This window comes from Heterodontus francisci, chromosome 23, assembly GCF_036365525.1.
Source record: "Heterodontus francisci isolate sHetFra1 chromosome 23, sHetFra1.hap1, whole genome shotgun sequence".
NCBI lineage: Eukaryota > Metazoa > Chordata > Chondrichthyes > Heterodontiformes > Heterodontidae > Heterodontus > Heterodontus francisci.
Window position 1 is genome coordinate 33,551,106 of NC_090393.1, and position 12,146 is coordinate 33,563,251.

Sequence of the window (12,146 nt, forward strand, 5' to 3'; positions counted from 1 at the left end):
ACCAGGTAATTGGTGCTTACTGTCACCCATGGACCACATCCCTGCTTGAGGGAATAGAAGGGAAAATTTAAGGAATAGTGTGTGTAATCTTATTTGTTGAAAGTAAAATCTAATAAAGTATTCAAGTCGCTGAATATACCACAGCTGCCTCCTTTTCATTCCTATCATTTTCTCGCTTGCACTTTTACATTGTGAATGAGCAAACTGTAGTTACCCGAATGCCTGGAGTGTGAAAATATGGATATATAGGCCAGGATTTTATCCGGGTGACGGGGTCTTGATGTCTGTAAAAAGCGATGCTGAGAAATCCGTGTTGCCTGTTCTGTGGGAGGCCCACCGAATCAACTGCCAGTTAGGCACTTAAGTGGACAGTGGTGGGCCTTCCACAGGATCAAGGACCCTGGCGACGCAAGTCCCGCCTTCAGAGCTAGGTGCCAATCAGAGGTGGTTCGATCTTTAACTGAGCAGCGCCACTGCAGAGGCGGTGGCTGCTGCCAGTGGAGCACCTATCCAAGGCCTAGGAGCAGCGCTGGACCCAGGCCACAGGTAGGTCAGGGCTGGTGGAGTCTCGCTGGGTGGGAGTTGCGGCGTGGGGGAGGGGTGGAGTTCAGTAGCAAGGGCAGGGGAGTGACTGTTGGTAGGGCCCCCTCTTCCCGTTGCCGGGTCCTTCATTCCGGTACTGTGCCTTTTAACAAGGGACCCCAAACCCCACAGCCGGCAAGCAGCCTGCACTGTTTTTTGTGCTGTGCTTCCCATACAGTGACAGGGCCGCCTGCCACACGTCTAATTATGGCAGCAGGCTGAGGCCGTTAATTGGGCATTAATTTCCCTGTTAAGGACCTCAATTGGTGGCAGGGCGGGAAGGCCGTTTACAGGCCTTCCCGCTCGGATTGAATTTTGGTGGAGGCGGGAAGGTGGCGGGATCCCCCTCTACCATCACTTTCCCCCCCCCCACCCCCCCGCAATTACTGTCCCTGCCTCCAAACCTGCCCTGGAAGAGACCATAAAATTCCCCCTATAGTGTTGCTGCTAATTATTTTGAGCAGTCAGTCCTCTTTGAAGAAGTGTTGAATTCTGATCTGTTAAAAGAAAGCATTTAAATGGAATTTGTGCCTTTTCTAATAAATGAAACTTATTTTCAGCTTGTGTACAAAGTCAGGCTTAATATAGCTTTGGAGAACTTAGCCTCAACTTCCTTAGAAGCTCCCAATCTATCAGCATGGCAGAAGGGAGTCGATGAGGCGAAAGCTGACTTGCATAAAATACAGGTAATAGTTTAAAAGCTGCTAAGTAAAGCTAGATTACATTCTGCATTTTTATCTGATTGACTGTCTTAAATTTTATTTTTTTTCCCGTTAGGATGATCAGTTTGTAGTAAAATATTGTCTGGATGTTCCTTGGCCAACTTTTGAAACAACTTTGGAAATGTTAAATTTTGCCAAAAAACGGGTGAGTTTTGTATAATGGCCCTTGTTTTGTTGGACTTCCTACATATAGCAAGAACTTGTTAACTGATCAATTATTTTTTGTAGATTCTGAAGAAAGAAGATAGAAAGTCTCTTGGTTTGTCTGAGGAGCAAGTTTTGTGGCTGGTAGAGGTATTTGTAGTGAGACACTTTTCTTAATTTCTTCCTATTGATCTGGGAAGATATTATGGATCACTGTCTGTTGATTTTATCCATTTAATCAAATTCTAGGTGTTGAGAGCGGAAGCAAGACTTACTACTTTTCATGAAGCATTTGGGCCTGGGAAGTTCAGGTTAGTTTTTTTGTTCTTGTTAGCTCTACTCTCATCAACAACGAAACTTGGACTTGTATATCACCTTTTAATATGGAAAAATAGTTCAAGGCACTTTAGAGGAAAAAATGGAAAGAATAAACAGCAAACCACAATGGGAAAGTTTGAAAAAATACCAAAATCTTGATTGAAGAAGTGGATTTTAGGTCTTCTAAAGGGGAAGTGAGCAAAAGGCAAGAGAGTTCCAGTGAGATGGGCTGAATTATGTGAAAATTACAATACAGAAACTGGCCAATCAGCCCAACAAATCTGTGTTGTATTTTACCCTCCATGCGAACAAATAATTTAATCATTCACAAGATGTGGGTGTCACTGGCAAGGCCCATTCCTAATTGCCCTTTAGAGTTTGGAAGGCATTTAATAAGCTGGGTCAAAAGGGACATTACAAAAAGTCAGGTAGCAATATGGCAGCATGTAGCAAAGGTTAGTTGGCAGACTAGAAACAAGATTATGGTTAATGAGTATTGATTGGAGAATGTTTGGATTTGGTGTACTGCAGGGCCAGTGCTGAGTCTACTTTTTTATTTTTGAAATATATAAATTATTTGAACTTTGAAGTAAGTAGTACAATATCAAAATCTGCTGGTTATGCACAAGTATGTAATTTGGCAAGCATTGAGGTGGACTAAAGTACTTCAGGAAGGCAACTACAGGTTAAGGGAGCAGGTAGGTATGTAATGGGTACAATTTAAAGCAGAGAAGTGTAAAGTAATATGTTTTGGGAGGGGAAAACAAGGAATGGATGTATGGAAAGACATTGAAGGGTGTAGTTGAAGAGGCACTTGGTTTGAATACATTGTTCTTTTAAAGTGTGATTGCAGTCAGATATGGGCATAAAAAGTCAACAGCATTTTATGCCTTAAAATTAGGAATATAAGAGAATAAGAGCAAAGAGCTGATGATGAATTTGATAATAGTTGTCATAGTTTGAGTACAATGTATAATTTTGGGACAGCTCAATATAGAAAAGTAATTAAACGGCTGAGCACATATGGTGTAGGTACACCACAAGAAGTAGGAGCAGGGGTAGACCATATGGCCCATTCAAAACGATCATGGCTGACCTTTGGAGTCAGCTGCACTTTCCCGCCCGCTCTCCATATCCCTTGATTCCCTGAGAGACCAAAAATCAGTCTATCCCAGCCTTAAATGTATTCAACGATGGAGCATCCACAACTCTCTGGGGTAGAGAATTGCAAAGATTCACAACCCTTTGAGTGAAGTAATTTCTCCTCATCTCAGTCCTAAATGATTGGCCCCTTATCCTGAGACTGTGCCCCCGTGTTTTAGATTCCCCGACCAGCTGAAATAATCTCTCGGTGTCTACCCTATCCAGCCCCTTTAGAATCTTCTATGTTTCAGTGAGATCACCTCTCATTTTTCTGAACTCCAGAAAACACAAGCCCAATTTACTTAGCCTCTCATCATTGGACAACCCCCTCATCCCAGAGACCAATCTAGTGAACCTTTGCTGTACTGCCTCCAATGCAAGTATATCCTTTCTTAAATGTGGAGACCAAAACTGCACACAGTACTCCAGATGTGGTCTCACCAAAACCCTGTACAATTGTAACAATACTTCCTTATTCCTGTACTCCAATCCCCTTGCAATAAAGGCCAACATGCCATTTGCCTTCCTAATTGCTTGCTGTACCTGTATTTTGCTGCACTAGGTTGATACCAGAGATAAGCAATAATGACAAAAAATTTGACGTTGGAACTATTTCTTCTATAGCAGAGGAAGTTAAATGACAACTTAATAAAGGTTTTTAAAAATTATGAAAGGTTTGATGCAGTGTGTAGGGTAAGGCTATTTCCTTCAGCTTGAGAGTAAGTCGTGAGAGAGTCAACAGTTTAAAACGGGTACTTGAGATTGAGGAATTTTTTAATAGAGTTATTAGACAGTGGAATTCTTTGCTACAGGGAGTTGTTGAGGCAGACAGCATGACCTCTTTTATGGGTAAATGGATAATTGTTCGAAGAGGAGGAAGGTACAGGACTATGGGAGTGCCAGGGACGGTGGGATTTTTTTTGGATTGCTCGAGCAAAAAGACAGAACAGATAAGATCGACTAAACTTTCATGATTCTTTGGAATAGTATTTTAAGTGTGGGCGCTCTGACAGATCTTTCTCTCTTCTGTCCTTCAGCCCAGCTAGTCCTGAGATCAGCTTAGACCAAAAATTTAACTTAGGACCTTTCTGGCATATATAACTTAGTATCAAAGCCAGTTAACTCTCTGGGACTTGAACTTGAATTGTACTGAGGCTGAAATTTTATTTTTTAAGACTTGGTGGAATTCCAGCTTTAGAGTTCATTGGTGCCTGCAGAGTGATTAATATTTTATTCTTTCTTTCACAGTGGTATTGCTTGGATCAAGTTTGTAAACAATGAGGACCTTTTTAATGATGTTCTGTTGCAGCTCCAGGAGGGAAATCAGAAATGTGCAGAGTACATTTGGTTGAGACACCAGGTGATATTAGCTGAATGTTTTGTTGGTCTTCCATATTGTGACATGCTCTCCATGTTAGTATAGTGAATGATGGTTGAATCAATAACCTGCAGTCTGATGTGTATCTCATAACATTTAAATCTGATTTGCAACCTCTGACTCCTCCTCCTGCATGAAGTTTGAAGTTTGCTAATTGTTCAGTAGCTGTGTCTGCACCTCCCAAGAGACTAGACAGTAAGATGGCACCAAATCTGCCTCTCACCTGCTGATTGGGATATGGTAGTGTAATAGTAATGTTACATGACTTGTAATCCAGAGAATGACAGTTCAAATCCCAGTTTGATCAATTGAATTCAGTTTTTTTTTAATCTGGAAATTAAAAAGCTGGTACCAGTAAAAATAACAATAAAGCTTTTGGATTGTCGTAAAATTCTAACTGGTTCAACATGTCCTTTAGAAATCTGACTAGCCACTGAAGTGGCTTTGGCAACACCTTTTTAGACCCGTGCACTAATTTTAGTAGGAAAAACTTGCGCGCAGTGCAGGTAAATTTATTTTGTATATATTTAATATACACCATCATTCAGTACAGACTTTGCAGTTTTCCTCTTGCAGCAAATTTTGGAATTCTGGCATGAATTTATCAGACACTGCACATCTTATTGCAGCCAGTTATTCTTTGTCCACCACTTGCAAGTGGCACTTTGACTTCATCAGAGCATTTTATTTTATTTTATTTTTATTTATTTAGAGATACAGCACTGAAACAGGCCCTTCGGCCCACCGAGTCTGTGCCGACCAAGAACCACCCATTTATACTAACCCTACAGTTGCCTTTGTCGGTGGGAGAGGTCATTGCACCTCACTGGACAGCTACCGCCCGCCTCAAACCGGGCAGCCCCCGGTCAATAAGGTTCTGTCCCGCCACAGTCTGCCTGCTTCAATGGGTGCTTGGAGCTCAGGGTCATTGCCCGAAAGGTGGACTGATACACCGCACCAAACAACATGAAAAAAGGAAAGAAGGTACCAGCCCTTCGCTTTGCAAGCTGGAACGTCAGAACTATGTGTCCTGGCCTGTCGGAAGACCTTACACAAATCAACGATTCTCGGAAGACCGCCATCATTAACAACGAGCTCAGTAGACTCAATGTGGACATTGCAGCACTTCAGGAGACTCGCCTCCCTGCGAGTGGCTCTCTAGCAGAGCAAGACTACACCTTCTTCTGGCAGGGCAGGGATCCTGAAGAACCAAGACAGCATGGAGTGGGCTTCGCCATCAGAAACTCCTTGCTCAGCATGATAGAGCCTCCCTCAAATGGCTCGGAACGCATACTGTCCATCCGACTGCTCACCACCTCTGGTCCAGTACACCTACTCAGCATCTATGCTCCAACACTCTGTTCTGCACCTGAAGCTAAAGACCAGTTCTATGAACAACTCCATAACATCATTAGCAGCATCCCCAACACCGAACACCTATTCCTGCTGGGGGACTTTAATGCCAGGGTTGGGGCCGACCATGACTCATGGCCCTCCTGCCTTGGGCGCTATGGCGTTGGAAGGATGAATGAGAACGGGCAGAGACTGCTTGAGTTGTGTACCTATCATAACCTCTGCATCACCAACTCGTTCTTTCACACTAAACCCTGTCACCAGGTTTCATGGAGGCACCCAAGATCACGTCGTTGGCACCAGCTAGACCTCATTGTCACAAGGCGAGCCGCCTTAAACAGTGTTCAAATCACACGCAGCTTCCACAGTGCGGACTGCGACACCGACCACTCCCTGGTGTGCAGCAAGGTTAGACTCAGACCAAAGAAGTTGCATCATTCCAAGCAGAAGGGCCATCCGCGCATCAACACGAGCAGAATTTCTCACCCACAGCTGTTACAAAAATTTCTAAATTCACTTGTAACAGCCCTTCAAAACACTCCCACAGGGGATGCTGAGACCAAGTGGGCCCACATCAGAGACGCCATCTATGAGTCAGCTTTGACCACCTACGGCAAAAGTGCGAAGAGAAATGCAGACTGGTTTCAATCTCATAATGAAGAGCTGGAACCTGTCATAGCCGCTAAGCGCATTGCACTTTTGAACTACAAGAAAGCCCCCAGCGATTTAACATCCGCAGCACTTAAAGCAGCCAGAAGTACTGCACAAAGAACAGCTAGGCGTTGCGCAAACGACTACTGGCAACACCTATGCAGTCATATTCAGCTGGCCTCAGACACCGGAAACATCAGAGGAATGTATGATGGCATGAAGAGAGCTCTTGGGCCAACCATCAAGAAGATCACCCCCCTCAAATCTAAATCGGGGGACATAATCACTGACCAACGCAAACAGATGGACCGCTGGGTTGAGCACTACCTAGAACTGTACTCCAGGGAGAATGCTGTCACTGAGACTGCCCTCAATGCAGCCCAGCCTCTACCAGTCATGGATGAGCTGGACATACAGCCAACCAAATCGGAACTCAGTGATGCCATTGATTCCCTAGCCAGCGGAAAAGCCCCTGGGAAGGACAGCATTACCCCTGAAATAATCAAGAGTGCCAAGCCTGCTATACTCTCAGCACTACATGAACTGCTATGCCTGTGCTGGGACGAGGGAGCAGTACCCCAGGACATGCGCGATGCCAACATCATCACCCTCTATAAAAACAAAGGTGACCGCGGTGACTGCAACAACTACCGTGGAATCTCCCTGCTCAGCATAGTGGGGAAAGTCTTTGCTCGAGTCGCTCTGAACAGGCTCCAGAAGCTGGCCGAGCGCGTCTACCCTGAGGCACAGTGTGGCTTTCGTGCAGAGAGATCGACTATTGACATGCTGTTCTCCCTTCGTCAGATACAGGAGAAATGCCGTGAACAACAGATGCCCCTCTACATTGCTTTCATTGATCTCACCAAAGCCTTTGACCTCGTCAGCAGACGTGGTCTCTTCAGACTACTAGAAAAGATCGGATGTCCACCAAAGCTACTAAGTATCATCACCTCATTCCATGACAATATGAAAGGCACAATTCAACATGGTGGCTCCTCATCAGAGCCCTTTCCTATCCTGAGTGGTGTGAAACAGGGCTGTGTTCTCGCACCCACACTTTTTGGGATTTTCTTCTCCCTGCTGCTTTCACATGCGTTCAAATCCTCTGAAGAAGGAATTTTCCTCCACACAAGATCAGGGGGCAGGTTGTTCAACCTTGCCCGTCTAAGAGCGAAGTCCAAAGTACGGAAAGTCCTCATCAGGGAACTCCTCTTTGCTGACGATGCTGCTTTAACATCTCACACTGAAGAATGCCTGCAGAGTCTCATCGACAGGTTTGCGTCTGCCTGCAATGAATTTGGCCTAACCATCAGCCTCAAGAAAACGAACATCATGGGGCAGGATGTCAGAAATGCTCCATCCATCAATATTGGCGACCACGCTCTGGAAGTGGTTCAAGAGTTCACCTACCTAGGCTCAACTATCACCAGTAACCTGTCTCTAGATGCAGAAATCAACAAGCGCATGGGTAAGGCTTCCACTGCTATGTTCAGACTGGCCAAGAGAGTGTGGGAAAATGGCGCACTGACACGGAACACAAAAGTCCGAGTGTATCAGGCCTGTGTCCTCAGTACCTTGCTCTACGGCAGCGAGGCCTGGACAACGTATGCCAGCCAAGAGCGACGTCTCAATTCATTCCATCTTCGCTGCCTTCGGAGAATACTTGGCATCAGGTGGCAGGACTATATCTCCAACACAGAAGTCCTTGAAGCGGCCAACATCCCCAGCTTATACACACTACTGAGTCAGCGGCGCTTGAGATGGCTTGGCCATGTGAGCCGCATGGAAGATGGCAGGATCCCCAAAGACACATTGTACAGCGAGCTCGCCACTGGTATCAGACCCACCGGCCGTCCATGTCTCCGTTATAAAGACGTCTGCAAACGCGACATGAAATCGTGTGACATTGATCACAAGTCGTGGGAGTCAGTTGCCAGCATTCGCCAGAGCTGGCGGGCAGCCATAAAGACAGGGCTAAATTGTGGCGAGTCGAAGAGACTTAGTAGTTGGCAGGAAAAAAGACAGAGGCGCAAGGGGAGAGCCAACTGTGCAACAGCCCCAACAAACAAATTTCTCTGCAGCACCTGTGGAAGAGCCTGTCACTCCAGAATTGGCCTTTATAGCCACTCCAGGCGCTGCTTCACAAACCACTGACCACCTCCAGGCGCGTATCCATTGTCTCTCGAGATAAGGAGGCCCAAAAGAACAGTAATCCCATATTCCCTACCACCTGCCTACACTATGGGCAATTTACAATGGCCAATTTACCTATCACCTGCAAGTCTTTGGCGGTGGAAGGAAACCGGAGCACCCGGCGAAAACCCACGCGGTCACAGGGAGAACTTGCAAACTCCGCACAGGCAGTACCCAGAATCGAACCCGGGTCCCTGGAGTTGTGAGGCTGTGGTGCTAACCACTGCGCCAATGTGCCGCCCCGGGAATTTTCTGGGAATGTTGACTCACACAATAAAACATTCCAGACTAGCCCCTGCTTTCCTTCTGGAACATGGTTGGATGCTGCTTGCCCTTTCATGAGCTGCCCTGTTGGAGCTGCTTCTTATTGGTTTTGCTTTCTTCTACTGGCATTCAGTGGTTCATCTGTTTGGTTGAGCTGGCCACATTGTCTGCTCCTCGCTCCATACAATGTTGCTGGCATTTCCATGTAGCTTGGTTTTTCCACCTTTGTTACACATCTTTCTTTTGTAGCTAACTAGTAAGCAACACTTGCAACAATCAGGATTTTCATGACTAATTACAGTTCTAAGTCAGGCAGAACACTTTGTGTGTGTGTTTTAGTGGCACTGAATTGAGTTTATATTAAGCTTTGCAGTTGAATAGTAAGAGTTTTGTTCTTAAGACATTTTTTCAATTTCAGGTGGAGTTTGAAAACAAATTTGATTTGAAAAGATTGCAGAACTTATTAGATTCTCTTCCTGCAAGCCTCCCTTCACAGGAACTCTGTCTCTGGTTCAGAAATGTCATCATCCCCTTTGTTTTAAGGATTGTTCCCGAGGGCAAGGTAATGATGAAGCTGGTTGTGGTAAAGAACTGCTGTTTCTTTTTACTGTGCACAGGGTGTAATGGTTTTGTTTGCTTCAACTTTTGTAGAAAATTCTGGCAAAATGGTTGGAGCACAGAGCCCGCAGTCTTGAACTAACTGAGAAGGTAACGAGAAGAACAATTTGAATGGATTCAATTACAGCACTGAGGATAAAATCAGTTTGAAATTTCTTTTATGGTTTCAGTGAAAACTGTCAATGATTTCCCCAAGATACTGAGTGTAAAAGCTACAAAATATTTTTTCCAAGCTGAAAGTTAACTATTACAAAAGCAAAATACCGTGGCTGCTGTAAATCTGAAACAAAGGTAGTTATATAAGTTAACTATTCCATGTTTTCATCTAAAAATAGAATATCAGATTCTACATGTATGCTGACAACATCCAGCTTTACCTCATGTTACGGCCAAATGAGGAGGGGTCACAGTCACCCCTCTTGCCCTTTCTCTTATTTGACCACAACTGGGTTTATTCCTTTTTTAAACAGTGGTTGTGCTTACCACCTTTTCCTTTAATGTGTTTGTGAAAGAACCAATCGGACAGGTTTTCTTGAGTTTAACCAAAGAAGAGTTAAATTTATTATACTCAACAAGCTAAACCAGATCAAAAAATAATTTAGAAAAATGCTACACTTTCATGCATGCATTCACATGATTGCGCAGTGTTCAGCACCATTCACAACTCGTCAGATACTGAAACAGTCCATGTAGAAATGCAGCAAGATCTGGACAGTATCCAGGCTTGGGCTGATAAGTGGCAAGTAACACGTGTGCCAGGCAATGACCATCTCCAACAAAATGAGAATCTAACCATCTCCCCTTCACATTCAATGGCATTACGATCGCTGAATCCCCCCACTATCCACATCCTGGGGTTACCATTGACCAGAAACTGAACTAGAGTAGCCTTATAAATACTGTGGCTACAAGAGCAGGTCAGAGGCTAGGAATCCTGAGGCAAGTAACTCGCCTCCAGACTCCCCAAAGCCTGTCCACCAAGGAGTGTGATGGAATATTCTCCACTTGCCTGGATGGGTGCAGCTCCAATAACACTCAAGAAGCTCGACGCCATCCAGGACAAAGCAGCCCGCTTGATTGGCACCCCATCCGCGAACATTCACTCCCTCTACTACCGACACACAGTGGCCGCAGTGTGTACCATCTACAAGATGCACTGTAGCAATGCACCAAGGCTTCTTAGACAGCACCTTCCAAACCCGTGACCACGGCCACCTAGAAGGACAAGGGCAGCAAATACGTGGGAACACCACTGAAATTTCCCCTCCAAGCCACACACCATCTTGACTTGGAACTATATCACCTTTGCTTCACTGTCGCTGGGTCAAAATCCTGGAACTCCCTTCCTAACAGCACTGAGGATGTACCTATCCCACATGGACTGCAGCAGTTCAAGAAGGCAGCTCACCACCACCTTCTCAAGGTCAATTAGGGATGGGCACGAATGAATTAAAAAAAACATGAGGATCACACACACACAAATAGGTTACAAAATGGAAAGTAGGTTTTCTGGTTGGATTAAAGTCCAAAATAAATAAAAGTTAAATACAGTCTGAGGTTGGATGATTCTGTGGTCTTCCAGCTGGAGTTCTATTCTTGAAGTCTTTGCCTGGTTAAAATGCACTTTGTGGCTGGCCCGCTTGGCTCAGGGTCTTCTTGGAGGCAGTCATGTAGGTGGCTCTCTTCCCCTGGTCTCTGCAGTAATCTGTAGGCTTGAAGGGCCCACAGTCGCAGATCATTTTCATACTTGATGTTTTCTGGAGAAAGGGAGGCACACAGCCTTTTCTGCTGCTGCAGTCTCAGTTACTGTCTTGTGGGTATCAAGACTCCTAGTTTTACACAGCCTGGAGAGACGGTCACATGGCTCTCTCAATCCCCTTTGTTTTTAATGAGGCCCAAACTCGAAAGCCCAAAACCCCTCTCAGGTGGTATTGTCAATGTTTACCTGCTGGAGGTGCATCTCCACTCATGAATGCCTCAAGGTGGCTTTGATTGTCCCATTAACAAGGGTGATCTGGATAATCTACTCAGTTAGCCAAAGCATTGTCCTGGCTGGACTTCTTGCTGGACTTGTGTCTCCAATTTGATGTTCTGGAATTTGAGGCATTTCACATGCAAATTGCGATGGCCATCTTGGCTGCCAGTTTTTAAAACGTTAACTGTAGGATTTTCTCCATTAAAAGTGTAATGTAAGTTTCCAACCAATGAATTAATATTTCTCCTTTGGCATATAGTGTTTTCCTGACACTCAGCACTAACACTTTCAACCCCTCAACTGCCTCTGATTTGACATACTGCTTGTCCAACATCCACTACAAGATGAAGTGAAATTTCTTCTAATTAAATATTGGGAAGACTGAAACCAGTGTCTACAGTCCCCGCCACACACTCTGCCCCCCTTCCACTGTCGAGGCTGAGCCAGACGATTCACAAACTTCGAGTCCTGTTTGACCCTGAGCCGATTTTCCAACTCTATATCCCCTGCATTGCCAAGACCATCTACTTCCACCTTGATGTCACCACCTATCTCTGTCCAAGTCTCTGCCCACTGGCTGCTGAAACCCGAATTCATGCCTTTACTATCTCCAGTCTCAACTGTTCTAATCCTTTCCTGGCCAGCTGCCACTTACCACACTCTGTATACTTGAGTTCATCTGAAACTCTGCTGCCTGTATCCTAACTCCCACCAAGTCCCAGTCACCCATTGCCCCTGTGCTTGCTGACCTACATTGGCTCATGGTCTCGCAGTGCCTCAATTTTAAAATTCTTATTCTTGTGGC

At 45.1% G+C, this 12,146-nt stretch overlaps 1 protein-coding gene across 2 annotated transcripts in view; it reads left to right on the top strand.

The window, feature by feature from the left end:
• Positions 1 to 12,146, top strand: part of kntc1 (kinetochore associated 1) — a 154,493-nt gene that overhangs the window by 34,983 nt on the left and 107,364 nt on the right. Inside the window, exons 17-23 of one of the 2 annotated variants that reach the window (XM_068055050.1) lie at positions 1,143 to 1,268; positions 1,360 to 1,449; positions 1,533 to 1,607; positions 1,698 to 1,759; positions 4,158 to 4,269; positions 9,167 to 9,310; positions 9,400 to 9,456. In XM_068055050.1, coding sequence (XP_067911151.1) covers positions 1,143 to 1,268; positions 1,360 to 1,449; positions 1,533 to 1,607; positions 1,698 to 1,759; positions 4,158 to 4,269; positions 9,167 to 9,310; positions 9,400 to 9,456 — 666 coding nt within the window. The remainder of the gene's footprint in view (positions 1 to 1,142; positions 1,269 to 1,359; positions 1,450 to 1,532; positions 1,608 to 1,697; positions 1,760 to 4,157; positions 4,270 to 9,166; positions 9,311 to 9,399; positions 9,457 to 12,146) is intronic. The other variant, XM_068055051.1, reaches the window with a different exon arrangement.